The sequence below is a fragment of the Ursus arctos genome, unplaced genomic scaffold (genome assembly GCF_023065955.2).
Source record: "Ursus arctos isolate Adak ecotype North America unplaced genomic scaffold, UrsArc2.0 scaffold_4, whole genome shotgun sequence".
NCBI lineage: Eukaryota > Metazoa > Chordata > Mammalia > Carnivora > Ursidae > Ursus > Ursus arctos.
In genome coordinates, this window is record NW_026623056.1 from 79,587,581 (window position 1) to 79,602,973 (window position 15,393).

A 15,393-nucleotide genomic window follows, 5' to 3' on the forward strand; every position below is an offset into this window, starting at 1 on the left:
CTTATCCTTCAATGCTTAGCTTCAATATTGCCTCCACTCTATGTAATTCCCACATATATGAAGTACAGCCCTCTGCATTTCTCTGTTCTCAATTATGTTTGCTGCCTTTACAGCACTAATGTTTGTTATTTATTTATTATCTCAACAGAAAGCAAGCTCCATGTAGGAACCCTGTCTGTTTTACTTATCACTGTATACCTCCTCCTAGTACAATGCCTGAGACACAGACATTTATTTTGACTGACTAAATGAAGACGAATAAATAACGAATACCAGGTGCATTGCTAGATGCTGGGGAAAGATGAACAAAATCCAGTCCCTGAAGGGATTCATCCAGCAGTACTAGCAGACTTAAAAAAAAAAATTACAATATAATGCAGACAAAGAATGGGCGCCTAGAAAAGGAAACAACTATCTCCATCTAGGCTGAGTCAGAAGAGGTTTCCCAGGGGCGCCCGGGTGGCTCAGTCGGTTGGGCACATGACTCTTGGTTTTGGCTCAGGTCCTGAACTCATGGCTCGTAGGATCAAGCCCTGAGTTGGGCTCCACATTCAGCAGGAGTCTGCAGGGTGCAGATCTGCCTGAATCTGATCCTCAAAGGAGGATTTCTGACAGCCCTCCCAGGTAAGGAGCTGAGCCACAGCCCCCCACCCCCCTCCACACACACGCTGTGGAGCATCTTCCAGCTGCATCAGGGCTGGAGACAATTCCTGAAAGCTGTGTGGCCCCACAGCACTCAAGCCAAGAGGTGGCTGAATGGAGCTGATCAACCCTGAGCAAAGCCAGTACCATGCACTGGGGCTTCCCCTGCTCAAAATGGGCAGAGTGATTAATTCACAGACAAAGCTGAGGGTCGCTCCCAGCCCCTCCCCCTCCATGCAGGCAAGGGCAGGGAAGCTAATTCATTGCCCACTAATGAATATAGTACCCAGCCCTATCTAGTGAATCCGACCAGAGAATCCAGGCAACTGCAGAACCAAGCTAGCAGTCTTATCCAAATGTTAGCCTCCCCCCCAACACACACCTGCCCAGCTTCCTGAGCTCAAACAACTTTGCCCAAAAACAGACTGTAATAGCAGGCCCTACTCACACAAGGACATTACCAGCAGATAACCTAAAATCCCAAACTGAGCTGACTGGTAAAAAACTATCTCTGCAAAACAAACATATAAATTCTTAATGTTCAGAAGAGGAGCACAATCAAATGTGCAGATATCAATGTAAGGAATAAAGGATCACAAATAACCAGATAAATACGACACTATCAAAGGAAACTAGTAAAGCTCTAATAATTAATCCTAAAGACACAAAAATCTATAAACTGTCAGATAAAAAATTCAGAGTAATTCTCTTAAAGAAGTTTAGCAAACTACAGGAAAAGAAACTAAACAAAATTAGGAGCAATGCATGAACAAAATGGGAAGTTTGATAAGGAAACTGCAACCATCAAAAAAACTAAACAGAAATCCTGGAGTTGAAAAATACAGTAACTGAACTGAATTCAACTGTTTCAAAAGTAGACTCAAACATGCAGAAGAATCAGAGACCTTGAGGATAGGACACTGGAGCAAAAAGAAAAAGAAAAAGAAAGCCTATGGGAATTATGGGACTCAATGAAAAAAAAAATCACATTATGGTAATTCCAGAAGAGAAAGGGACAGAGAGTATACTTAAAACAATAATGGCTGAAAACTTCCTGAACCTGTAGAGAGAAATGGACATCTAAATCCAAAAGGATAATTATTTGGGTAAAAACTGAATGTGAATAGGGCTACACTGGGTCATAATTAAATTGTCAAAAGTCAAAGACAAAGAAAGAATTTTAAGAGCAGCACAAGCAATAAGTTACATACAAGGGAACCCCCCATAAGAATATCGGCGAATTTCTCAAGAGAAACTTTTCAGGCCAGGAGAGAATGGGATGACATAATCAAAATAATGAAAGAATTCTATACCTGGCAAAGCTGTCCTTCAGAAATGCAGGAGGGACAAAAACTTTCCTGGGCAAAATAAAAAGCTAAGGGAGTTCATTACCACCAGATCTGCCTTACAAAAAATGTTAAAGGGAGTTCTTTAAGCGGAAATAAAAGAACACTGGTTAGCTACACAAAAACACAAAAAGGTATTGTAAATCTCATTGGTATTGGTAAATATATAGTCATAGTTGGATTCTGCAAATATGATAATAGTGGTATATAATTCACTTACAACTCTAGTTTAAAGTTTTTAGAAAATATATAGTAAAATTAGGGGTGCCTGGGGAGCTCGGTCAGTTAAGCTCCAACTCTTGATTTTGGCTCAGGTCATGATCTCAGGGTTATGAAATTGAGCCCCACTTCGGGCTCTGTGCTGAGCATGGAGCCTGCTTTATTTAAGATTCTCTCTCTCCCTTTCCTGCTGCCCCTATCCTGCCACTCATGGGCACATGTGCACGCACTTTCTCTCTCTCTAAAAATAAGTAAATAAAATATACTTTTCTTAATATAGTAAAAATACAGGGTGCCAGGGTTTTCTTGATTTCAGCTCAGGTCATGGTCTCATGGGTAGAAGAACTGAGCCCTGCATCAAGCTCTGCACTCAGCAGGGAGTCTGCTTGAGGATTCTCCCCCTCTACCCCTCCCCCCACTCGCACACTTTCTCTAAAATAAAATTTAAAAAATCTTAAAAGAAAATTAGTAAAAATAACCATAACAACAAAAATCTGCTATTAGATACATAATATTAAAAAAATGTAAACTGCAACAATGATAAATGAACAGTGACTCCAATTTAAAGTCACCAGCTGCATTAGCCCCTAACGAGAGAATCAGCTTGTTCTTTGAAGCCAGCCACTGACTTTTTCCTCTAGCTTTGGAAGTCTTAAACGGCATCTTTCATTAGAAGGCTGTTTCGTCTACATTGAAAACCTGTCATTAGTGTAGCCACTTTCATTAATTACCTTAGCTGGATCTTCTGGATAACTTGCTTCTGTGCCAGCATTTACTGCTTCACCTTGCACTGTTATGTTATAGAGATGGCTTCTTTCCTTAAACCTCATGAACCAACCTCTCCTAGCTTCAAACTTTTTTTCTGAAGTTTCTTTACCTCATTTAGTCTTCTTAGAACTGAAGAAAGTTAGGACTTAAAGGAAATGTAGGTGGTTTGATCTTCTACCCAAACCACTAAAACTTCTGCACATCAGCAGCATGACTGTTTTGCTTTCTTATCATTTATGCATTCAATGGAGGACACTTTTCGTTTCCTTCAAGAACTTTTCCTTGGTATTCACAACTTAGCTGTTTGGCGTGACAGGCCTTGCTTTCAAAACTATCTTCACTATCAACATGACTTTCTCACGAAGCTTAATCATTTCTATCCTTTGATTTTAAATGTGAGACAATGTGACTCTTCCTTTCACTTGAACACATAGAGGCCACTGTAGGGTTATTAATTGGCCTGGACTAGGCAAGTCCAAGCAGAGGGAGACAGACAGGGGAATGTCCAGTTGGTAGAACAGTCAGAACACACCACAACTTATTAAGCTAGCTATCTTACATGGGCATAGCCCATGGCACCCCAAAACAATCACAACAGTAATATCAAAGATCAGTGCTCACACAACACCAGAAAAAAAAATTCAGTAATAATGAAAAAGTTTGAAATTATTGTAAGCATTACCAAAATATAAAAACATGAAGTAAACAAGTTGGAAAATGGTGCTGACAAACTTGCTTGATGCAGGGTTGCCATAAACTTTCAATTTATAAAAAAAGAAAAAAAAACCACAGTATCTGCAAAGTGCAATAAAGCAAAATTCAATAAAACGAGGTGTGCCTTTACTTAGACAAAACAGACTTTAAAAATGGTAAAAAGAGACAAAGATGGTTATAATATAATAATAAAAGGTCAATATATCAAAAAGATATTACAATTGTAAATATTTATGCACACAACATTGGAGCACCTAAATATATAAAGCAAAAACTAACAGAGTTAAAAGGAGAAAGAGTAATACAGTGACAGTTGGAGACTTTTATACTGCACTTTCAACAATGAAGACAGACTGTCCAAAGAATCAATAAGTCAACAGTGGACTTAAACAATACTATAGATCAAATGGACTAACAGAGGTAACAGAAGAAAACAGACTCCTATATCCTAACTAATATATATGTATTTACTTATAACAAAATTACAGGTTATATTTCTACATTGGTAATATTTAGAACATTCGTGCTTCCATTCTATTCAACAACAGCAGAATACACATACTTCCCAAGTGCACAAGGACCACTTTCTAAGATAAACCATAGATTGGACCACGACACACTCTTAGCAAATTCAAAAAAACTGAAATCATATCAAGTACTTTCTCTGACCAAAATGGCATAAAACTAGAAATCAATAACGAGAGGAAAACTTAAAAAGTCACACAGTAATTAAATAACACTCTCCAATTAATTAAATAAATAATTAAGCAACCAATGGATCAAAGAAAAAATCAAAGAGGAACTAAAACTTTTTTGAGATAAACAAAAATGGAAACATAACATACCAGAACTTGTGGAATACAGCAAATGCAGTTCTAACAGTGAAGTTCATAGTAATAAATGCCTACATTAAGAAGCAAAAAAGATCTCCAAATAAACAACCTAACTCTGTGGACTAGCAAAAGAACAAAGTGAGCCCAAAGTCAGCAGAAGAAAGAAAAAATAAAGATTAGAGCAGAAACAAATGAAACAGAGAACAGAAAAATAATAAAAAAGATTAAACAAACTAAGAGCTGGTTTTTGAAGAAACAAAACTGACAAACCCTTAGCTAGACAAACCATGGGAATAAAAAAAGAGAAAGGACTCATATCAACAAAATTGAAAATAAAAAAGGAGACATTACAACTGTCATCACAGTACTCAAAGGATCAAAAGAGGCTACTGTTGAACAACTATATGCCAACAAACTGGACAACCTAGAAGAAGCAGAAAAACTAACATACAACTTATCAAGATTGCATCAGGAAGAAACAAAATCTGAATAGACCAATTACTAACAAGAAAACAGAATAACTAACCAAAAATCTCCTAGTGAAGAAAAGCCCAGGGCCAGATGGCTTGACTGGTGAATTTCACCAAATATTGAAAGAAGAATCAACACTAATCTTTCTTAAACTCTTCCAAAAAATTGAAGAGGAGAGAACACTACCAAACTGCTTTTACAAGGCCGGCATTATCTCGATACCAAAACTAGAAAAAGACACTACTAGAAAAGAAAACTACAGGCAATGCCCTGATAAATATAGATGAAAAATTCTCAATAAAATACTAGCAAACCGAATACAGCAGCACATTAAAAGGATCATTCACCATGACCAAGTGGGATTTATCCCTGGAATGCCAAGATGGTTCAACAAACACACATCAATGGGATACATCACATTAATAAAATGAAAGAAAAGAATATGATCATCTCAGTACACACGGAGAAAAGCATTTGACAAAATTCAACGTCCATTCATAATGAAAATATGAATTTTAACATATTAGGTGTAGAAATAACACATCCCACTAGAATAAAGGCCATAAATGACAAGCCCACAGCTAACATCATACTCAATGATGAAAGGCTGAAAGCTTTTCCTGTAAGATTAGAACAAGACAATAATTCCTGCTCTCATCACTCCTGTTCAACATAGTAATAGAAGTCCTAGCTAAAACAACTAGGCAAGAAAGAGAAATAAAAGGTACCAGAATTGGAAAGGAGGAAGGAAAATTGTCTCCTTACAGATGGCATGATATAATATATAGAAAATCCTAAAGACTCAAACGAAAAAAGTATTAGGTCAGTGAATTCAGTCAAATTGCAGGATACAAAATTAACATACAAAAATCAGTAACATTTCTATACAATAACAACACATTTTCTGGGAAAAAAAAAAAAAACCACCCCATTTACAATAGCATCAAAAACGAAATAGGAAAAAATTAACCTAGAAAATGAAAGATCTCTACTTTGAAAACTACAAGACATTAATGAAAGACATCAAAGATATAAATAGAAAGGTATTCCATATTCATGGACTGGAAGAACGAATATTGTTAAAATATCAATACTACCAAAAGCCATCCATAGATTAAATGCAATCCCTATTCAAGATTCCATGACGTTTTTTACAGAAGTAGAAAAAACACTCTTAAAATGTATATAGAACCACAAAAGACCCCGAATAGCCAAAGAAATCCTGTGGAAGAACAAAGCAGGAGCCATCATGCTTCCTGATATCAAGCTATACTATAAAGCTATTATAGTCATCAAGACAGTGTAATAGGGCATAAAAACAGAGCAATGAAACAGAATTGAGAGCCCAAAATATGATCAACTAATATTTGACAAGGGATCCAAGAATACTAAATAGAGAAAGACATTCTCTTCAATACATGGTGCTGGGGTAACTGGCTATTCATATATAAAATAAAATAATTCATATATAAAAATGGCCCCATATCTTACATCACTTGCAAAAATTAACTCAAAATCAATTAAAATTTAGATATATAAAATTATGAAATTCCTAGAGGAAAACATATGAATAAAGCTCTTGACATGCATCTTGGTAATTAATTTTTGGATATGACTCCTAAAGCACAAGTAAAATAAAAAATAAACAAGTGGGACTACATCAGACTAAAAAGTTTCTGCACGGCAAAATAAATCATCAACAAAGTGAAAAGAAAAGCTACAGAATGGGAAAAAAAAATATTTGCAAACCATGTGTCCAATAAGGGATTAATATCCAAAATATACAAAGAACTCATACAACTTAACAGCAAAAACCCAAACAACCCAATTTAAAAAAAGGGCAAAGGGCCTGAATATACATTTTTCCAAAGAAAATATTCTTAAGGCCAACAGATATATAAAATGATGCTCAACATTACCAGTCATTAGGGAAATGCAAATTAAAACTACAATGAGATATTATCTCTCACTTATCAGAAAGGCCGTCATCAAAAAGATAAGAGATAACAAATGCTGGCATGGCTGTGAAGAAAATGGAACCCTTGTGCCCTGTTGTTGCGACTGTAAAATGGCACAGCCACTATGGAAAACAGTATGGACGTCCTCAAAAAATTAAAAACAGACCTACCATATGATCCAGTAACTCCATTTCTGAGAATGCAGTTAAACCTCAAATAATGTGGGGGTTAGGGGCACCAACCCCCCCCATGCACTTGAAAATTGGCATATAACTTCTGACTCCCCAAAAACTTCACTACTAACAGCCTACTGTTGACTGGAAGCCTTACTAGTAACATTGACAATTAACACATATGTATTAACTATATTTTTATAATAATGTAAGCTAGAAAAAAGAAAATGTCAAGAAAATCATAAGGAAGAGAAAATACATTTATAGTACTGTACTGTATTTATTTTAAAAAATCTGCATATAAGTGGACCCACACAATTCAAACCCATCTTGTTCAAAGGTCAATGTATATCCAAAGGAAACAAAAACACTAACTCCAAAAGATATCTGTACCCCTGTGTTCATAGCAATATTATTTACAATAGTCAAGACATGAAAACAACCCAAGTGTCCATCAATGAATGAGACAGAAAAGAAGTTGTGGTATATACAGAATGGAATACTATGCACAGCCATAAAAGAAAGGACATCCCACCATTTGTGACAACATGGATGGACCCTGAGGACATTATGCTAAATGAAATAAGTCAAATACTGTATAATCTCACTTATATGTGGAACCAAACCAAACCATACCAAACCAAACCCAAACTCATAGAAAAAGAGATTAGACTGTGGTTACCAGAGGGGGAAGATGGGGGAGGTGGGGTTTGGAGGAAGGATGTTGTAAAGTCACAAGTTTCCAGTTATAAGATATATAAGTACTAGGGATGTAATGCACAACATGATGACTATAGCTAACACTACTATATAATATATAGGAAAGCTGGTAAAAGTTAATCCTGAGTTCTCATCAGGAGGCAATTTTTTTTCCTTTTTCCTTTCTTTTTATTGTATCTATATGAGAAGACGGATGTGAGCTGAACCTATTGTGGTAATCATTTTGCAATATATGTAAATCAAACCATCATGTTGTTCACCTGAAACTTATACAGTGATCTATGTCAATAATTTTTCAATAAAACTGAAAAAAAAGTACATAATGTTCAAAAATCATGAAGATTTAGCATGGCCAGGGTCCAGGATGGAAGCAATAAGAGGTAAAAATGGAGAAATCAGTCGCAATAAAATTGTAAAATGTTCAATACGCCAAACTAAGGACTTGGGTTTTTATCCTGCAGGTAAAAGGGAACTGAGGAATAAAGAAAAAAAAAAATGTATAATGTATTTAACCTTCCTTTAAAGGCAGAGGAATAAATTTTTTTAAATCTTCCTGGCAAAACAGACTGAGCTCAAGTGTAATCAGAAACAATACATTTTCTAACAACTCTATACTAAAAACTATTTGTTAGCTAGTTCTAGTTCATCACTTTGGTTGAAAGAGCAAAATTAGCTGTCAAATCTCAAAAACATTCCTCCTCCTGTAGGGCCTCCACACAGCTAGGAACCTTGTGGTCCGTGTGACCGCACACAGCTGTGTGACACTGCAGCCCTGTCTCCTGCTCCTTCTTCCCCTCGACCATCCTTCAGTTATAATGTGTGCAGGAGGAACCACTTGCACTCCCAGTAGGTCCTCTTCTGTGCACAGCCAGTTCAACTGCATCCCCATTCCAGAACTGCAAATCCCTGCCTGATCCTACAGTCTAACTCTGTAAGTGAACACAACTACAAAGCTTAATGCCAGAATAATTTTTGACATCGGCTGGCTTTGGTTGCCATAGAGTAATTCTTTTTGACAAATATTTGTTGATGCATATTCTTCTTCCACTAATTCAAACTTACACTATCCTTCTTAGAATCTGCAATCCAGTTTCCACTCATTAAATGACCTAGCCCAAAGAGACACAACCTTATTAGTAAGGAACACATCAGTTTCCCTACCCTCTCTTTATTATCTGCATCCATCCTACATCTCTCCTAACTTCTCTCAGAAGAAAGTCACTCCACCTACAAGAGGTCAGTATCTTCTAAGTAGATCCCATCCGTCTCATCTGCTCAGTGGAAGCTATCATCAGTTTCTCTATCTTCTACTCCTCCTCCTTCTCCTGGGCATCACCAATTTTAACTCCGACCTTGAATTCGCTTCTGGCTCTCAACTTCTTTCTACATCCCTTTTCACCAAACACTTAGAACAAACTATCTGCCTCCACTTTCTCACCACTCTTCATTCCAATAATGCCAAAGTTAATGGACACTTTTCAGTCCTGTTTATTTGACCTTCTATGGTATTTAACACAGGTGACGAATACTACTTAAAACTCCTCTTCTACTTTTATCTTTAGTCTTTATTCTCAAGTTTCCCCCACCCACATAACCCCTTGTATCTATGTACCGGTGCTCCCTTGATATTCTTCTCTACACTTCACTCTCCCTGGACAAGCTCATCCTCATTTATAGATTATATTACCACCTATATGATGTGGGCTTTGAAAGCAGTATTTCCATCCAGTCGATAGACAATGTCCGTTCGGGTTGTATTCCATAGCCACCTTAATTTAACATTGGCTCCCTGTATATCCCTTCCCTACTTCCTCCTAACCTTCAAGTCTCCTTTAAAGGTTCTCTATAAGGCCCATTGGTATTTCCTTCTACCCAATTCAGAAACAGAATCACAGAGCCACACCAATTCTATTTCCTTAATCTTTCATTTCCAACTCCTCTCTTTCATCTATGTCTTGACTTAAGCTCTGTTTATCTCTCATGAAGACTATTCCAGGGGCACCTGGGTGGCTCAGTCAATTAAGCGTCCGACTCTGATTTCAGCTCAGGTCATGATTTCAGGATTGGGAGATCCAGTAGAGCCATCGGGTTCCATGCTGGGCATGGCACTGCTTAAGATTCTCTCTCTCCCTCTGTCCCTCCACCCCTCTAAAAAAATAAGTAAAATAAAAATTAAAAAAACAAAGACACTCCAATAGCTTCCTATCTGTCTTCTACCCCCAATCTCTCTTCCCTCACATCCACCCTTCCCACAAAATAATCTTTCTAATGAGACAGTCCTACTACTACCTAATTTGAGCCAGTAAGTCCTTACTGCCTACCTCTTGGAAGTCCAAACTCCTTAACCTACATAAGGCCTTTCCCCTACCATTTCTCAAAATCCAGATACTTGTGCATCTTACACCCTTTGTCTCCAACCTATCTTAAATGCCAGCCAAACTGAACTCTCTATACTCTTTCATTTTTCTGTGTACCTGAAATGCCCGTTCCCAACTATATCCAAATGGAAAACCATCCTTCATCACCCAGTTAAATTTTAATTTGTGAAATCACTACTGATGCCTCAAAGCAGAGTGGGGAACTCCTTTTCTGCTGCTTTGACACATAAAGCAGGACATGTTTCTGATACATCGGTTATCACGATATAACTTTATGTCTGTCCTCTCTACAAAAGGAACTGCCAAAGAGCCACATTCAGTAAGTGTTTATTAAATTAATAAACAAATTAATAAGCATACAGAGTGTCCAAAAAGGTTTAAAATACAACAAAAGCTATCTCTCTGTTACCTGTAGATGTTCAATCATTGGTTGTCTAGGGAGAAATTAAGCAAATTAAGCACAGCTAAAAATGCTATGGATGGAAATAAATAATGAAAGGATATTTGTGGTTTTAATCTTCCTTTAAGGCTGTAGCATTTCTGTACTACAAAATGATAACAGTCCCTCTCCAATGACACTCATCCTATTGATTGTCAACTTGTTATGTAGCAAAGTATGAACTAGGAATAAAGCTGCAATTCATCTCTGCTAGATTTGGATTTAGATATTAAGACACACTTCTTTTATCTCAAGCAATATTTAAAGTACAAAAATATTTATTATCAAGCACTAACCATTAGTACTGCAAAGATCTTCCTTAGTCCAGGCCAAAAGGGGAGGTATACATTGAGCAATGAATTCTTTCTTGTCTTCTTTTGACAAAAACGGACAGAGACTTTGAATGGTATGCATATTACCTTCCGTTAGTGGGAAAAAACTGTTTAAAGAAAAGGAAAAGTATGAATTATATTTATCCTAAACATGCAGTGGTTTCAGAAAATTCCTGTCCTTCAGAATATTCAAAAAGAATAATAATGACACTATATAAAATAACTGTATAGAAAAAAAAGGAAACAATGAAGAGATTGACAGTTGCTGGTTCTGGATGATGAAATTGTGGATATTTTTTATAGGCTTCTAGTTTTTAACATAAGCAAATATAACTTCACCCTCATGTATAATTTTTTTAAATCAGACAACAATATATGATGAGCATGTTCTCTTTAAGAGTCAACTGATTCATTTAAACAGTACCAGTCGTGTGTCCTTTCTATGAATTGATATTCATATATGTGCATATATATACTTAAATTTTATTCACATAATGGGATCACTCTAAATACACTGTTGTATTACTTGCCACTTATATTTGAGAACTTTCTATGTCAGAACATATAGATATAAATTGCTTTCTAATTTAAAGCTACCTAACTAAATTAAGAACAAAAAGAAAAATATTCCATACTCTCATAATTTAACTATTCCCCTATTAGTGGTCATTGAGGTTTTTTCCCAAATTTTGCTCTAATAAATAAAGTTGCAATAAATCTCTGTGAGCAAGGTATTATTCTGCATATGTGCAAATACTATACTATTTAGTAGATTCCTAGAAGCAGAATTGCAAAAGCAAAGGATATGAATGTATTATATTTGATAATGTCAAACTGCCTTTCTAAAAAGCATAATCAATTTACACTTTCACCAAAAATGTTCAAGTGACTGTGCACTTACTGAATCTTAATTTCTAGCAAGATGGCAAATAAAATGTGCTTCTTTTAATTTGTATTTCTATCATTATTACTACGGAAAATCCTTTTATATTTCACATTTCATAAATGAAATGACTATTGACTATTTCATCTATGAGTTACCTGTTAAAGTCCTTGACACATTTTTTAATTTGGATAGTTTTACTGATCAATAGAAGCTACTTGTATGTTATGCATATTAAGTTTTTGTTAATTTGTAAATGTTTTCTCCCATTTTGTCACTTGTCCTTTAACCTTTACTACATTTTTGTCATATAGAAGCTTTCTTTTCCTAAAAATGTTTAATTATGGGTAAAATACACATTAAACTTACCAAATTAACTACTTTAAAGTGTACAGTTCAGTAGTGTTAAGTACATTCACACTGCTGTGCAACCAATCTCTGGAAGTCTTTTCATTTCACAAAATTAGAACTCTACCCATTAAACAAGAACTCCTTATTTCCTCTCTCCTTGGGTCTTGGCAACCACCATTCCACCTTCTGTCTCTATGAATCTGACTTCTCTAAGTATCTCATATAAGTGGGATCATATAATATTTGTCATTTATGCTTGGTTTATTCCACTCAGCATAATGTCCTCAAGGCTTATACACATCATAACATGTGTCAGAACTTCCTTCCTTTTAAGGGCTGAATAATATTCCGTTGTGTGTGTATACCACATTTTTTGTTTATCCATTCATCTGCTAATAGGCACTTAGGTTGCTAGAACTTTTCATTTTTACAAAATCAAGTATCTATCACTGCTTTTATGGATTCTGGGTTTTTGTGCTTTGCTTAAGATCTTCCCCATAACAAGATTACACAGAGTCTCTTATTTTCCCTTGATACTTTTATATAGATCGGTTCTTTACATCTGGCCTTGATCTGGACTTCATTCTTGTGTATAACCTAAGAGAGGGGTACCTCGTTATATTTTTCAAACATATCCAGTTTTCCTAACATCATGTATTAGTGACTCACGCCTCTCATTTGAAAGGCTACCTGCAACAAAAACTAAATTCTCAGGGCGCCTGGGTGGCTCAGTAGGTTAAGCATCTGCCTTCGGCTCAGGTCATGATCCCAGGGTCCTGGGATCAAGCGCCACGTTGGGCTCCCTGTTCAGCGGAAAGCCTGCTTCTCCCTCTCCCTCTGCCTGCCTCTCTGCCTACCTGTGGGCAATCCCCCCGTGCCCTGTGTCAAATAAATAAATAAATAAAATCTTAAAAAAAAAAAAACTAAATTCTCACATCTGTGTGGATTAGTTTCTGGATTCTATATCTTGATCCACTGATTTGTCTATTCACCAATTTAATACTGCTTAATTATTATATTGGTAGGGCAAGTTCTTTTCACTTCTCTCAGAAATTTCCTACCAATTCTTTTTTTTTTTTCCCTACCAATTCTTGAGCATTTTTTCCTTCAAATGCAGTTTATCAAGTTTTTCGAAAAATATTGCTGGAATTTTGATTGAGATTGCACTGCAATTGCAGATTGATACAACAATTTTTACAATTTTTCTTCCCATCTTCTTTTGTAATCTCTACTTAAGTTTTATAATTGTTTTTTTGTTGTTGTTAAATTTATTTCTAGGTATAGCTTTGTCATCATTGTAAACAGAATCTTTTTTTCCCTATGCCATTTTTAATTGTTACTACTGAATAAAAAAGTTTTTGATTTTTCTGTCAAGTATAAATCCATCATTAGTAATTAGTTCTAATACATCTCTAGTTAATGCCTTATTTATTTACAGTCAGAAAAATTAAATTATGCTAAATAAAAAAGCCAATATCAAAATATCATATGCTGTAAGACTTCACTTATATAACTTTCCTAGATGATAAAGAGAACAGATTGCTTGTTGCTGGAGATAAAAATGGGAGGAAGACTGAGGTGCCTGGGTGGCGCAGTCGTTAAGCATCTGCCTTCGGCTCAGGGCGTGATCCCGGCGTTCTGGGATCGAGCCCCACATCAGGCTTCTCCACTAGGAGTCTGCTTCTTCCTCTCCCACTCCCCCTGCTTGTGTTCCCTCTCTTGCTGCCTATCTCTCTGTATCAAATAAATAAATAAAAATAAAAATAAATTTTAAAAAAATGGGAGGAAGAGAGGTGGCCCTGGTTATAAAAGGGTAACACAAAGGATCCTTACGGTGAAGCTGTTCTGTCTCTTGGTCTGTAGTAGTGGTCAGAAATGTGAATTACACAAAACACACACACAAACAAATGCATACATGTAAACTTAGTCAATGGATTGTATCGATGCCATTTTTCTGGTTGTAAAATTGCACTGAAGTTATGCAAAATGGTACCACTGAGGGAAACTGAATGAAGGGTATATGGAATCTCTTTGTATTTCTTACAATTGCATGGAAATCTATAACTACTTCAAAATACTAAGTTTCAAACATTTTTAAATACGAAAAAATAGAAATTTAGTTTATAATTCTGTACCAAAACATATACGTATCATTTCAGAATTCTTGGTAAATCAGAAAATTTGAAATACCTCTTGGTAAATTTCAACTAACTGTCTGAGTGTTCAGCTTCTCTAATATGACCAACTCTAGATCTCTAGTATGTCCAAACCCATAATCTATTTCTTTGTCTTAAAGAACACATTTATCGCATTTCTATAGTATTTTTCAATAGGATGATCCTTATTAAAGAGAAGAGTAAGTAACTTTTCCTATCACTTCCAAATAGCAAATAAAGTAACAGAAGAAGGATGTTAGGGAGAGGAAAAAGAAAGATTTCTACCAAAAAGATTTCTGGGGAAGAGAGAGCAAGTTAATAAAATGCTTTTTAAACCAAGTATAAAATTCCACAACAAAATATTATAAAGTTAAAAATACTTATAAAATAAGGTGTGTTCCAACCCTAAAACAAATGAAATTCTTTTAAAGTCTTTAATTCTCAGGGTGCCTCAGTGGCTCAGTTGGGGCGGGCGCCTGGGTAGCTCAGGTCATGATCCTGGGATCAAGTCCCACATCAGGCTCCCTGCTCAGCAGGGAGTCTGCTTCTCCCTCTCCCTCTGTGCGTGCTTGCTCTCTCTCCCTCTCAAATAAAATATTTTAAAAAAAAGCCTTTAATTTTCATTTCTTTTAATTTAATTTCCTCATTTCTTAAAACTTGTTTCCTTGATTAGAAATTATTGATTAGAGTTAGGGTTGCCAAGTGACCAAATACAACAAATTACAAAGTACAAACATTTTATATAAGAATACCCTTCTTTTCTCCTATAATGCCGTTTTACTTCATCGGATGAAACACTTCGGGAAAGGATCAACTTAGCAATAATAAGAGACCAAAGGGTGCCATTTTCCATGGATCTAAAAAAGAAAAAGAAAAAATCCATTTTCAAAGTGTAAGGTTTTTAAAGACTGTGTGCCTGATTCCCTTTACAGAATTAAATAAATCACCTTGTGAGGGTAAGCAACTCACACAGGGCTTTTGCCCCCAAACAATTGCCATTATTGAATGGA

At 35.9% G+C, this 15,393-nt stretch overlaps 1 protein-coding gene across 4 annotated transcripts in view; it reads right to left on the minus strand.

Annotated features, from left to right (window-relative positions):
* LTN1 (listerin E3 ubiquitin protein ligase 1) overlaps positions 1 to 15,393 on the minus strand; it is a 65,274-nt gene that overhangs the window by 19,879 nt on the left and 30,002 nt on the right. For all 4 annotated transcript variants that reach the window (XM_026516744.4, XM_026516669.4, XM_048214903.2 and 1 more), the window contains exons 18-19: positions 15,136 to 15,240; positions 10,958 to 11,100 (exon numbers count right to left, since the gene is read on the minus strand). In XM_026516744.4, coding sequence (XP_026372529.3) covers positions 10,958 to 11,100; positions 15,136 to 15,240 — 248 coding nt within the window. The remainder of the gene's footprint in view (positions 1 to 10,957; positions 11,101 to 15,135; positions 15,241 to 15,393) is intronic.